This window comes from Entelurus aequoreus, linkage group LG20, assembly GCF_033978785.1.
Source record: "Entelurus aequoreus isolate RoL-2023_Sb linkage group LG20, RoL_Eaeq_v1.1, whole genome shotgun sequence".
NCBI classification, from domain to species: domain Eukaryota; kingdom Metazoa; phylum Chordata; class Actinopteri; order Syngnathiformes; family Syngnathidae; genus Entelurus; species Entelurus aequoreus.
Window position 1 is genome coordinate 35,199,463 of NC_084750.1, and position 15,000 is coordinate 35,214,462.

The 15,000-nt window shown below is 44.8% G+C and overlaps 1 protein-coding gene across 1 annotated transcript in view; it reads left to right on the forward strand.

The window, feature by feature from the left end:
• The window catches only part of LOC133636229 (oxysterol-binding protein-related protein 10-like), a 212,920-nt gene that overhangs the window by 106,915 nt on the left and 91,005 nt on the right, over positions 1-15,000 (forward strand). Inside the window, exon 6 of the mRNA XM_062030021.1 lies at positions 7,188-7,428. Coding sequence (XP_061886005.1) covers positions 7,188-7,428 — 241 coding nt within the window. The remainder of the gene's footprint in view (positions 1-7,187; positions 7,429-15,000) is intronic.

Genomic DNA, 15,000 nt, shown 5'->3' on the forward strand with positions numbered 1-15,000 from the left:
TGGGGGAGGGAGAGCGACTTGGACCGAACAACATAACTTCTGTTTTGTCTTCATTTAGGCTCAGGAAGTTAGCTGAAAGCCAGGCTTTGATGTCGTGCAGGCAGTCAATAAGACGTTGAACCGTGTTATTTTGTGCCATGGGAAAATAAATCTGGCAATCATCGGCATAAAAATGAAATGCAATATCGTACTTCCTAAAAATAGAACCAAGGGGGAGAAGGTAAAGCGCAAATAAGATTGGGGCAAGAATTGAGCCCTGGGGAACCCCATGTGGTAAAGGAGCTGTGGAAGACATAAAACTGTCTATTTTTACACAAAAACTCCTGTCGGTTAGGTACGACCGGAACCAGTTGAGAGCGGCGCCCTTAGTGTCCACACAGTTCTCAAGACGAGTGATTAAAGTGGCGTGGTCGACGGTGTCGAACTCAGCAGACAGATCTAAAAGCACCAGGACAACATATTTACCAGAATCAGTTGACAGGAGGATATCGTTAAAAACTTTTAAAAGCGCTGACTCTGTGCTGTGGAGGGCTTTAAAACCGGACTGGAACAGCTCAGTGATACCATTATCCTCTAAGAAGGGCAACAACTGACTGTAGACAACCTTCTCTAATATTTTGGAAATGTATGGAAGATTAGAGATAGGTCTAAGGTTAGAGAGGAGAGAGGGGTCGAGGCTTGGTTTTTTAAGTAGAGGTCGTACCACTGCATGTTTAAACTCTACTGGAACTATTCCAGAAGAGAGGCTACTATTGATAATGTTAAGGACACTTGATCCAATAGTAGCAAGTACCTCCTTAAACAGGCGAGGTGGGAGGGCATCTGCAGGAGAACAAGAGGGCTTCATATGACTAACTGTGTCATTTAAAAAAGAAAAGGACACATCATACACATCATTGATGTATAAACTATCAGACTGCGTGAACGGTAGTAGTGGGTTTCAGTAGGCCTTTAAAGATGTTATATGTATTCAAAGATAACACTTTGTGTTATTAGTAACATCAACATTTCATCTTTATTCTTATCACTTCACGCCTTTTTGCTCTTTTATTCCTGTTACTCAGTGGGCCAATAGAATTTTTTTTGCCCTGGCCTAGTGTGAGTGTCTCCTTGAAGTACAGTACAGATCTGTCTAGATGGTTTTTGGCTTTAGCACTTTTCCATGGAGATGCCGGTATATCGTCTTCAAGGGGATGTTGGAATTTACCTTATCACATTTAGACAGATGGATGTGGACAGGAAATGGTGGTGGACGAAGTGACAGAGCTCAACAAAGTATGCCACTGACATTTTAAAAGATTAGAAATTCACGGCACTCCGGCATTTTTGGCGGCCGGCTGGTATTTATCCAAGAGAGCTTTCAGAATTTGAATTAAGACCTGCAATTTATCCTGCTACTGCCTCTGCTCTGCCTTTCTGCAAACATTTTCATTTCTCATGTACTACCGTGATGAAAGACTTTTTCGAAACTGGACCAGTGCACTAGAGTTAAGGGTGAGTGAAGTGGAAGTTGTATGTGAAATAATCGTAGACAACTTGTCATTGTGCTAACAGGGTGGATAGGAGCAACTTGATTTGTTTTACTTTTTTACTTACCTCGCTTAACTAAAATAGGAACACATTTGGCTTTGGAGGTTCAACTAAAAAGATGATGGTGTCACAAAAAACTACGGTATTTGGATCTAAGATCTTTTCTAAAAGGGGAACTGCTCCTTTTTTGGGAAATGTTGCCTATCGTTCACAATCTTTATATAGGACAAGAACACATGTTTTTTTAATGCATTATAACTCGTAAATAAACGTTGGCAAACAATGGAGTCAATGGAAGCCGCTCTATTCCGCCTTTAAAGCGCTCTAAAAACATCCAAACACCTCCATCAACGTTTCATATATACACTGTAAGTATACATGTAATGTAGTAACAGGCACATGTAATATTTACGTATTTTAAGCATACAGCGGCAAACACATTTTACAGACGCATCACAACTAGAGATGTCCGATAATATCGGGCTGCGGATATTATCGGCCGATAAATGCTTTAAAATGTGATATCAGAAATGATCGGTATCTGTTTCAAAAAGTAAAATTTATGACTTTTTAAAACGCCGCTGTACGGAGTGGTACACGGACGTAGGGAGAAGTACAGAGCGCCAATAAACCTTAAAGGCACTGCCTTTGCATGCCGGCCCAATTCAATAATACCTACGGCTTTACACACACAAGTGAATGCAAGGCATACTTGGTCAACAGCCATACAGGTCACACTGCGGGTGGCCGTATAAACAACTTTAACACTGTTACAAAAATGCGTCACACTGTGAACCCACACCAAACAAGAATGACAAACACATTTCGGGAGAACATCCGCACCGTAACACAACATAAACACAACAGAACAAATACCCAGAACCCCTTGCAGCACTAACTCTTCCAGGACGCTACAATATACACCCCCCGCTACCCCCGCCCACCTCAACCTCCTAATGCTCTCTCAGGGAGAGCATGTCCCAAATTCCAAGCTGCTGTTTGGAGGCATGTTTAAAAAAATAATGCACTTTGTGACTTCAATAATAAATATGGCAGTGCCATGTTGGCATTTTTTTTCCATAACTTGAGTTGATTTATTTTGGAAAACCTTGCTACATTGTTTAATGCATCCAGCGGGGCATCACAACAAAATTAGGCATAATAATGTGTTAATTCCACGACTGTATATATCGGTATCAATTGATATCGGAATCTGTAATTAAGAGTTGGACAATATCGGATATCTCTAATCACAACGTTCGCTTTTCCCTTCAACAAAAACACTACTAATCATGGCAGACTTTTAGAGATGAACAAGATTACTTTGGGACAAATGAAAATCAGAAACTTATATTTTTTAGCCTAAATGTAAGGAGGATGAGCAACACGTTTTAGAAGCTATGGGCTGAACAGATCCAGCTTTAGTGAACCACTATGCATCATGTATTGCTAAGTGCTAAACAAGAAATACAAACTACCGTATTTTTCGGACTATTAGGCACACATTAAAAATCCTTTCATTTAATCAAAAATCGACAGTGCGCCTTAAAATCCGGTGCGCCGAATGTACGGAATAAGTCCGGTTGTGCTTACCGACCTCAATGAAAAGTAAATAGATGGCAGTCACACATAATCGACACGTGTGGACTTCAAGATGGTGCTCGTCAACATATTTTAATACAACGCTTAATTGATTGTCAGAGCATTACGGCTACCGTAGTCATATGTGTTGTGATTCAACATACGGGTATTATTATGGTGTGTGTACAAGGACCCGAAATGGCACCTATTAGGCGACATATTACCTGCCGTTTTTTTTTTGCAATATTATCGAAAGCCAACTTTTCTTACCAATTGCTTGTATTTTGTGACATGACTTCTTCCCGGAAGTGAAAAACTGTGGTGGTCATCTAAGCCAATATGGCTGATGTGCAGCAAGCAGCACGCAAACTCTCGGAGTACACAAGGGGCCTAGATCTTCCTGTAGATAGAAGCACCACATCAATATATGCAATGGAATAGATCCCTAGAATTTCTTTTTTTTTTTTTAAATGATTTGTCGAGTGATACAGTGGGTCTGGGTTAGTTTCCTCACTTAAAGCGTGAGTGAAGAAAAATGCATGAAAAATGCACTACTGACCTTAAAAGTCCAACAGAGAAAGCGATGATACAGTATTATCTGCTCACTGATGCTAGCTACATGGTGGTTGTTTGAGCACACTGCAGGTTGTTCTGAATGAATGAAACAAACATTACTCCTTAATGCTTCATTCACATGCAGGATTCTCACAGGAATGAAGCAAAAACTAAAGTATTTAGCCACCTGCCTTGACTCACATATGAACTTGATGTGCCATCCCATTCCTAACCCATAGGGTTCAATATGATGTCGGTCCACCTTTTGCAGCTATTACAGCTTCAACTCTTCTGGGAAGGCTGTCCACAAGGTTGCGGAGTGTGTTTATCGGAATTTTCAACCATTCTTCCAAAAGCGCATTGGTGAGGTCACACACTGATGTCGGTCGAGAAGGCCTGGCTCTCGGTCTCCGGTCTAATTCATCCCAAAGGTGTTCTATCGGGTTCAGGTCAGGACTCTGTGCAGGCCAGTCAAGTTCATCCACACCAGACTCTGTCATCCATGTCTTTATGGACCTTGCTTTGTGCACTGGTGCACAGTCATGTTGGAAGAGGAAGGGGCCCGCTCCAAACTGTTCCCACAAGGTTGGGAGCATGGAATTGCCCAAAATGTTTTGGTATCCTGGAGCATTCAAAGTTCCTTTCACTGGAACTAAAGGGCCAAGCCCAACTCCTGAAAAACAACCCCACACCATAATTCCTCCTGCACCAAATTTCACACTCGGCACAATGCAGTCCTAAATGTACCTTTCTCCTGGCAACCTCTAAACCAGGGATGTCGAACGTACGGCCCGTGGGCCGGATCAGGCCCGCGAACAGGTTTTATGCGGCCCGCGTGATGAGTTTGCCAAGTATTTTGAAAGAAAGAAACTGCTGTTCTAAATGTGTCCACTGGATGTCACAATAGCATGTCTGTTAGGACTAGCAAGAAGTACAAAGTAAAGCGTGGCGTCTTCCTCTCCCTCGACCGAAATGAAACAGAAAAAATCTTGGGTTTTATGTCTTCTGCTTCAAACACATCGTTAATTTGGCTCCCTTACTCCCCCATCATGTCTCTGTCAAAAACGAGAAAACTTAACCCTTCTGAATAGTTTTTACCTCCGTTTCTTACGGTTTGTTGAGTTAGCACTGGATTGATACGTGGACATGACAAAGGAGGTATTTGATACCTAGAAGAGTTTACACGTGTTTGTTGTTCAATCTTTAAAGTTTAATCCTAGCTTTGTAGATACACCGAGACAAAGTCTAAACTCATTGTTTTTTTTAAGCTGCACCAATTTCCTCAGAATTTTCAACTAACTTGAAGTGATTTGTCCAGAGGATTATCTGTGATTTGTACGTTTTCAGAATGTGCTTGTTCTATTTTTGGCCAAAGTAAAACGAAGAAAACAACCCAGAGTTGTCTTTATTTTTAAGTTATCATGCCATGATTTTACCATTCCGGCCCACTTGGTAATAGATTTTCCTCCATGCGGCCCCTGAGCTGAAATGAGTTTGACACCCCTGCTCTAAACCCAGACTCGTCCATCAGATTGCCAGATGGAAACGCGTGATTTATCACTCCAGAGAACGCGTCTCCACTGCTGTACAGTGCTTTACACCACTGCATCCGACGCTTTGCATTGGACTTGGTGATGTATGCCTTAGATACAGCTGCTCGGCCATGGAAACCCATTCCATAAAGCTCTCTGCATACTGTACGTGGGCTAATTGGAAGGTGACATGAAGTTTGGAGCTCTGTAGCAACTGACTGTGCAGAAAGTCGGCGACCTCTTTGCACTAAGCGCTTTAGCATCCGCCGACCCCTCTCTGTCGGTTTACGTGGCCTACCACTTTGTGGCTGAGTTGCTGTTGTTCCCAAACTCTTCCATTTTCTTATAATAAATCCGACAGTTGACTTTGGAATATTTAGGAGCGAGGAAATTTCACGACTGGATTTGTTGCACAGGTGGCATCCTATGACAGTTCCACGCTGGAAATCACTGAGCTCCTGAGAGCGGCCCATTCTTTCACAAATGTTTGTAGAAACAGTCTCCATGCCTAAGTGCTTGATTTTATACACCTGTGGCCGGGCCAAGTGATTAGGACACCTGATTCTGATCATTTGGATGGGTGACCAAATACTTTTGGCAATATAGTGTATATTTAGCGGTGTAGATGTGTCTTCGCCTAGCTTCACGTATTGCTTACTGTTGGTTAAGTAACTTCCGACCAACCCTCTAATGCTTTACCGTTCTAGTTTATTATTTACAATATTATGATTAATTGTGTCACATGCTTTTGTTAAGTCCATAAACACTGCAGCTTATGATGGACAGAGCTCAAGTTGGAGGTGTCTGCATAGTAAACTTGTCGTCATGATCACGGTTTAAATCTGTACAAAAACTCTCGCAGCTTCAGTTTGCTAGGCGTAGGGTAATCATACAATTTTTCTTGTGGTGGCATCACAAAAACACAAAAAGCAAGTGAAAATTAAAGCTGCAAGCAGCGATGGACGGGACCGATTATTCACGCTGATGTTTCCTGCTTTCACCCATTTAACATATCTTTACCTGCTCATCTCTTCTGCATCCTGGGGTCACACTGGTGCTTTCTGCCTTTACCCATTCAACATATCTTTACCTGCACATTACCTACCTTCTCTGTATCCTGGAGTCCAGCTGGTGTTTCCTGCCTTTACCCATTCAACATATCTTTACCTGCACATTACTTACCTTCCCTGCATCCTGGGGTCACACTGGTGCTTCTTTCTTTCACCCATACAACATATCTTTACCTGCACATTACCTACCTTCTCTGCATAGTAAGGTCACGCTGGTGCTTCCTGCCTTTACCCATTCAACCTATTTGCACCCGCATATTACCTACCTTCTCTGCACAGTGGGGTCACGCTGGTGCTTTCTGCCTTTTAAAATCTTGTGTCACTGGCGCATTTATGCCATTTATAACATTGCATACTGGGACTTGTGTAGAGACGGTCTCAGCTCACGTTGCTCACGGCGGCCATCTTTGAAATGTTTTTCAGCGCAGCGGTTCTTTGAGGGCTCATAAAATCCAAACCGGAGCAGTAATTAAAACTCTTTCATCAACTTTTAATCAGAAGGGTTAAATCTCTGTCCTGTGCTAATTTGAAGCCGACACAACAAACGCGCTCAGAGGAGATAATGTTTGAAAAAAGGTGACTGTTTGGACAAAACTTTTTCGCCAGTCCTGATGTGTGTGTCCAATTTGGTGAGTTTTGAAGCATGTTAACGGGGTCAAATTACAGCTCAAAGAGGCGGCGGTATAATAATTTAACGCTAGAAATTCAATAGGGTCCTCTGTCCCAAAGGGACCTGGTCCCTAAAAAGTAAAGCGTGTCTATTTGCAAGATATGTTATTAAAAAAAAAAAAAGAGTGGTCAAACTGCAAAGTGTACGTCAGATGTGTTTTTTTAAAGTACCACTAACGGTTTTGTTTCTTTTTGTAAAATGTACCCGCTGACTGTAAATAAATGAATAAATGTCATGTTTTTCTTCCAGATGATGTCCCAAGCTGAGGGCCAGCAAAAGAACCTCGTCCAGTCCATTGACTTGTTACCCACCAAAGGCCCCCTCTCCTGCCTAGACCAGGACCTGCTGCTGCTCAAAGCGACCTCGGCCGCCACGCTCAGCTGCCTGGGAGAATGTCTGAACATTCTCCAACAAACCCAGAGCCATAGCCAGGTGGCGTCCCAGTCTCAGGCCAGTCAGCGCAACCACACCATCCACGGAGGCCCCACCGGTGAGTCTGTCCCGGGCCCCACTTTAGTTTTGCTGGAGCCCACAACCTCTCCATGTCGTCCTTCCTCTTTGTCCTTCCTGTCTCCTTGTTCAGAACCCATCAGCAGGGGCCAGCTGGACTGCAACTCCTGTCCCTGCCTGATGGGTCCCATTCACTTCAATGTCTGTGCTAAATGTTGCTGAATGGTGCTACTGGGAGCTCTTATGTTAAGTTCATGTCTAGAGAACTGTTCTAATAACCGTTTTTGTTGAATCCCAACTAGACCTAATGTAAGCATGCTTGAGGAAATGCTATCCGTCTTTGTTTACATTCTAAAGCAGGGTCATGCGCTAACATGCATGCCAAAATATTTAGGGTTTCTGTGTGAACAAATCCAAATTTAATGACTAGTTTTTTGCACTGCTAAAATCTCCTCAAAGCATTTTTAAGTTATTGCAAAAAAAAAACAATCCACACTGGTGCCTGAGAGTGTCAGAATGTCTCAGCTTCTCTGTGCCTGATCATAATGGATCCAATAAAGTTCTTTGGATTGAAACCTCCTGCAGCCTGTGGGTGTTGCAATGGTCTGAACACATTGGATTGCAACAGTGTCCAAGGTGTGGCCCAGAGCCCATTTTCAGCAGGCAGCTTGATTGTATTCTTCTGCAAACTTTGCAGACCCTGACCAATCACAGCAGAGTAGGCCTGGTCGGGGAGGAGGTTGCGGAACCTATTGGGGTGAGGCTTTTACCCTTGTTATAATATTAAAAAATATACGGCATGCACATAGTTATATATCTGGTGGTGTAAAGGTACACGCCTCTGCCTTGCGTCAGGAAGGAACTAACCAAAACCATACATGTGATGGACATGAAAAGTGACAGTGAAAAGCTGAAAGTGGGGTGAAAAAATATATATACTTAAGCAGGGATCTTCAATCTTGTCCAGATCAAGGGCCCCCAAACTGATTGAACGATGGAGCGGGGACCCCTACTTATACATCTTGTAGAAAGTGTCATATTAAACTGGTCATAAACATACCCTCTTATTGTGCACTACTAAGATATTCAAATAATAGCAGTAGTGCTGCTAATAGTTAGTTGACAATTAGAGATGTCCGATAATATCGGCAATATTAAAAAATATACGGCATGCACATAGTTATATATCTGGTGGTGTAAAGGTACACGCCTCTGCCTTGCGTCAGGAAGGAACTAACCAAAACCATACATGTGATGGACATGAAAAGTGACAGTGAAAAGCTGAAAGTGGGGTGAAAAAATATATATACTTAAGCAGGGGTCTTCAACCTTGTCCAGATCAAGGGCCCCCAAACTGATTGAACGATGGAGCGGGGACCCCTACTTATACATCTTGTAGAAAGTATCATATTAAACTGGTCATAAACATGCCCTCTTATTGTGCACTACTAAGATATTCAAATAATAGCTGTAGTGCTGCTAATAGTTAGTTGACAATTAGAGATGTCCGATAATATCGGCCTGCCGATATTATCGGCCGATTAATGCTTTAAAATGTAATATCGGAAATGATCGGTATCGTTTTTTTATTATCGGTATCGTTTTTTTATTTTATTTTATTTTTTTATTAAATCAACATAAAAAACACAAGATACACTTACAATTAGTACACCAACCCAAAAAACCTCCCTCCCCCATTCACACTCATTCACACAAAATGGTTGTTTCTTTCTGTTATTAATATTCTGGTTCCTACATTATATATCAATATATATCAATACAGTCTGCAAGGGATACAGTCCGTAAGCACACATGATTGTGCGTGCTGCTGGTCCACTAATAGTACTAACCTTTAACAGTTAATTTTACTCATTTTCATTAATTACTAGTTTCTATGTAACTGTTTTTATATTGTTATAATTTCTTTTTTATTCAAGAAAATGTTTTTAATTTATTTATCTTATTTTATTTTAGAATTTTTTAAAAAAAGGACCTTATCTTCACCATACCTGGTTGTCCAAATTAGGCATAATAATGTGTTAATTCCACGACTGTATATATCGGTATCGGTTGATATCTGTATCGGTTGATATCGGTATCGGTAATTGAGAGCTGGACAATATCGGAATATGCAAAAAGCCATTATCGGACATCCCTATTGACAATGCATTAATCATTAACTCGCACACTAATCGCTAGCTGACAAACTAGCATGGTGGTCACTAGTTAGCAACTAGGCCACTATTTGGTAGCTGGCAACTAAAGCGCTAATTGCTGGCTGGCAACTAGAGCACTATAAATCACTCGCTTGCAACTCCAGCACTAATAATTGCTAGCTGGCTACTAGTCCGCAAATCGCTAGCTGGCAATTAGTCTGCAAATCGGGTTATCTGCTAGCTGGCAACTTGGGTGTTGATTGCTAGCAGGCAACAGGTCTGCAAATTGCTTGCTGGAAATAAATTCACTAGCTGGAAAATAGTCTGATAATCGCTGGCAGGCAATTACAGCGCTAATCGCTAGCAAGCAACTCCAGTGCTAATTGCTAGCTATCTTAAATGCTAACATGAATACAATAATATAGTTTTATGTTTTTATTTTAAAACTGCAAAGTACAGTGTGTAGGGTGTTCATGCCCAATGGCATTTCTAAACAACACTACAGTGTGTTGGATCAATGTTAATGTGTATTTAAAAACATTTAGATTTGTGGAAAAATAATACACATGAAAAAATCCAATCAACTAAATATATAACGACTTCCTTGTTGTAACCCCGCGGAAACCCTTGGGGATAATGGAACTCATGTTGAAGACCTCTGTACTAAAGTATATGAAATATGAGTATCCATGTAACGGTATGTCTGAAGCAAATAAAATAATCAAAGTCTAACACCGTATTAAATTGCATTTAGATTTTATAACCAATTTCACAAAGCTTTCCAAATATGCACAAACATTTATTTTGCTTGCATGTCATTCTTCACCCTGAATTAGGGCTGGGCGATATGGCTTTTTTTAATATCTCTATTTTTAGGCCATGTCACGATACACGATATATATCGGGATATTTTGCCTTAGCCTTGAATGAACACTTGATGCATACCTGTATAATCACAGCAGTATGATGATTCTATGTGTCTACATTAAAACATTCTTGTTCATACTGCATTAATGTATGCTCATTTTAAACTTTCATGCAGAGAGGGAAATCACAACTAAGTAAATTTACCAAAACTGTATTTATTAAACAGTTATTAAGCAGTGGCACAAACATTCATGTCAATTCCAAAACAGAAAGTGCAAGATTGTCAGAGACATTTTAAAACAAGCTATTAGTGCACTTTTGTGCATGATGTCACTAAGATGACAAATCAAAACAACACTAAATTAAAGTGCACTTTTTGTACAGAACGCCACTACAATAGTTTAAAACAAATAAAGTGCACTTTTGTGCATGATGTCACACAATCTATTTCACTAACTGTCAAATAAAAATGAGCTGCATAATAGGAAATCAAATAGTGTATGTCCTTCACTATGTGGTAGGTTCCGGCGGACGTTATCTCCTTATGTCGTGGACTATTTTTTTCATACGGTATTGATGTGGAAATGGTTGCTTGGGCATTTTGTTGGTGTGGCACCGAACGGAGATGTTGACATGCGGAGTAAGCACTCTTCATTCTCTAGCAGGTGACTTTTCAAATGATGCTACATATTAGCAGTAATGCTACTTTTTGTAGCAACGCTTTCGCCCCACACTTGACAATTTACGGTTGTCTGTTCGACATATTCCCACTTGAAGCCAAACCACCGCCAGACGATGGACCCCGTGCTGTTTTTCTTGGGAATTAATTCTGCCTTCATTTGTTACCAGATTCGCACCTTCTTTCTCTCGTATTACCACTCGCACCACAGCTAACTTTAGCCATGCTGCTACCTCTCTGCTCAGCGAGGGCGTATACGTATGTGACGTATGTAAGAAGGTGCGCTTGATTAACTCTCTGTGAGAAGGAGAGACTAGAAAGAGTGAGAAGAGCCTGTAGTGTAATGCCTGCAGCTAAAAGCAACTGCGTGAGAATGTATACTCGAATATCACGATATAGCAGTGACGTGCGGTGAGGTTCATGGCTGGTGAGGCACTGACTTCATCACATTCAGATTTACAAACATATGAACCCTAAATTGGTATGTGGGCTTGTATTAAGCCTCAGGGAGTTGAACGCCCCTGCCTTACATAGTTCCGGGTCACCCTTGGGCAAGGTGTAGCACCCGAATGCCCCCCCCATCAGGGTTACGATACCCCCCATGAACTACACTAAAAGAGGATGCGTTACCCGGCCCGGAGGAAGCCCGGGGCCCTCCTCCGGAGCTAGGCCCGGAGGTAGGGCTCGTCAGCGAGCGCCTGGTGGCCGGGCTTGCCACGGAGCCCGGCCGGGCACAGCCCGAAGAAGCTACGTGGACACACCATCTTCTCTGCCACGTGGGCCCACCACCCGCGGTCGGAACCAGTGGGGTCGGGTGCGCTGCCAAGTGGATGGCGGTGAAAGTGGAGGCTCCGGACGGACCAATTCGGGGCGGCAGAGGCTGACTTTCGGGACGTGGAACGTCTCTACGCTGGTGGGGAAGGAGCCTGAGCTGGTGCGAGAGGTGGAGCGCTACCGGTTGGATCTGGTGGGGCTTACCTCTACGCATAGCAAGGGCTCTGAAACCACACTCCTGGACAAGGGATGGACCTTGTTCACTTCTGGAGTTGCTCAGGGTGTGAGGGCACAGGCGGGTGTGGGGATACTCACGAGTCCCCGGCTGAGTGCCTGTACGTTGGAGTTCACCCCAGTGGACAAGAGGGTCGCCTCCCTTCGCCTTAGGGTTGGAGGGGGGAAAACTCTGACTGTTGTTTGTGCATACGCACCAAACAGGAGTTCAGAGTATTCAGCCTTCTTGGATACCTTGCATGGGGTCCTGTATGGGGCGCCGGCAGGGGATTCCATAGTCTTGCTGGGGGACTTCAACGCGCACGTGGGCAATGACAGTGATACTTGGACTGGCGTGATTGGGAGGAACGGTCTCCCTGATCTGAACCTGAGTGGTGGATGGTTATTGGACTTCTGTGCTAGTCACGGACTTGCGATAACAAACACCATGTTCAAGCATAAGGATGCTCATAGGTGTACCTGGTACCAGAGCACCCTAGGCCAAAGATCAATGATCGATTTTGTAATCGTATCAGCTGATCTGAGGCCGTATGTTTTGGACACTCGGGTGAAGAGAGGGGCTGAACTGTCAACTGATCACCATCTGGTGGTGAGTTGGGTTAGATGGCGGGGGAACCTCTGGACAGACCTGGCAAACCCAAGCGTGTAGTGCGGGTGAACTGGGAACGTTTGGAGGAGTCCTCTGTCCGGAAGGACTTCAACTCCCACCTCCGGCGGGACTTCTCTGCCATCCCTGTGGAGGTTGGGGACATTGAACAGGAATGGGCAATGTTCAAAGCCTCTATTGCTAAAGCTGCAGATGCGAGCTGTGGCCAGAAGGTCTTAGGTGCCTCAAGGGGCGGTAACCCTCGAACACCCTGGTGGACAGTGGTGGTCAGGGAAGCCGTCCGACTGAAGAAGGAGTCCTACCGGGGTATGTTATCCCAGGGGACTCCGGAGGCAGTTGCAAGGTACCGACGGGCCCGAAGGGCAGCGGCCGTGGCTGTGGACGAGGCTAAGCAGAGGGTGTGGGAGCAGTTCGGGGAATCCATGGAGAAGGACTATCGGGCGGCACCAAAGCTGTTCTGGAAGACCATACGGCACCTCAGGAGGGGGAAGCAGGGAACCATCCAAGCTGTGTACGGCAAGGATGGGACTTTGCTGACTTCAAGTGAGGAAGTCGTGGGGCGTTGGAAAGAGCACTTTGAGGAACTCCTGAACCCAAATACATCAGACACACCCTCCCTGATAGGAGCAGGGCCTGAGGATGATGGGGGATCGACGTCGATCTCTCGGAGTGAAGTCACTGAGGTAGTTAGACAACTCCACAGTGGCAAAGCTCCGGGGGTTGACGAGATCCGTCCAGAAATGCTGAAGGCTCTGGGTGTTGATGGGCTGTCTTGGTTGATACGCCTTTTCAACATTGCGTGGAAGTCTGGGACAGTGCCGAGGGAGTGGCAGTCTGGGGTGGTGGTTCCCCTTTTCAAAAAGGGGGACCAGAGGGTGTGTGCTAATTACAGGGGTATCACACTACTCAGCCTCCCTGGGAAAGTTTACGCCAAGGTACTGGAAAGGAGGGTCCGGCCGATAGTCGAACCTCAGATTCAAGAGGAGCAATGTGGATTCCGTCCTGGTCGTGGAACAACTGACCAACTCTTTACGCTTGCGGGAATCCTGGAGAGGGCCTGGGAGTATGCCTATCCAGTCTACATGTGTTTTGTGGATTTGGAGAAGGCGTATGACCGCGTCCCTCGGGAGATCTTGTGGGAGGTGCTGAGGGAGTACGGAGTGAGGGGAACCCTGTTGAGGGCCATCCAATCTCTGTACAACCAAAGCGAGAGTTGTGTCCGGGTGCTTGGATGTAAGTCGGATCCGTTTCCAGTGGGGGTTGGTCTCCGCCAGGGCTGCGCTCTGTCACCTATCCTGTTTGTGATTTTCATGGACAGGATTTCTAGGCGGAGTCGTGGCCATGGCGGAGAGGGTATACGTCTCGGGGGGCTAAAGGTTGCGTCACTGCTGTTTGCAGATGATGTGGTCCTGATGGCACCTTCGGTTCGTGACCTTCAGCTCGCACTGGATCGGTTCGCAGCCGAGTGTTCAGCGGCTGGAATGAGGATCAGCATCTCCAAATCTGAGGCCATGGTTCTCAGCAGGAAACCGATGGTTTGTACAGTCCGGGTAGGGGACAGGACTCTGTCCCAGGTGGAGGAGTTTAAGTATCTCGGGGTCTTGTTCACGAGTGAGGGAAAGATGGAGAAGGAAATCAGCCGGAGAATCGGAGCAGCTGGGGCAGTATTGCAGTCTCTCTGCCGCACTGTTGTGACGAAACGGGAGCTGAGCCAGAAGGCAAAGCTCTCGGTCTACCGAGCTATCTACATTCCTACTCTCACCTATGGTCATGAAGTGTGGGTAATGACCGAAAGAATAAGATCGCGGATACAAGCGGCCGAAATGAGTTTCCTCAGAAGGGTGGCTGGCATCTCCCTTAGAGATAGGGTGAGAAGTGCAGTCACCCGAGAGAGACTCGGAGTAGAGCCGCTGCTCCTTCGCTTGGAAAGGAGCCAGCTTAGGTGGTTCGGGCATCTCGTGCGGATGCCTCACGAGCGTCTCCCTAGGGAGGTCCTCGTTGCACGTCCCACTGGGAGGAGGCCCCGCGGCAGGCCAAGGACCAGATGGGGGGATTACATCTCCTCTCTGGCCTGGGAACGCTTCGGGATTCCCCAGGTGGAAGTCGCAAATGTTGCTCTGGTGAGGGAAGTCTGGGGGTCTTTGCTGGAGCTGCTGTCCCCGCGACCCGATTCCGGATAAGCGGTTGAAGATGGATGGATGGATGGATGAACCCTAAAGAGTATCTTATTCACCATGTGATTGGCAGCAGTTATGTTTAAAAGCTCATACCAGCATTCTTCCCTGCTTGGCACTC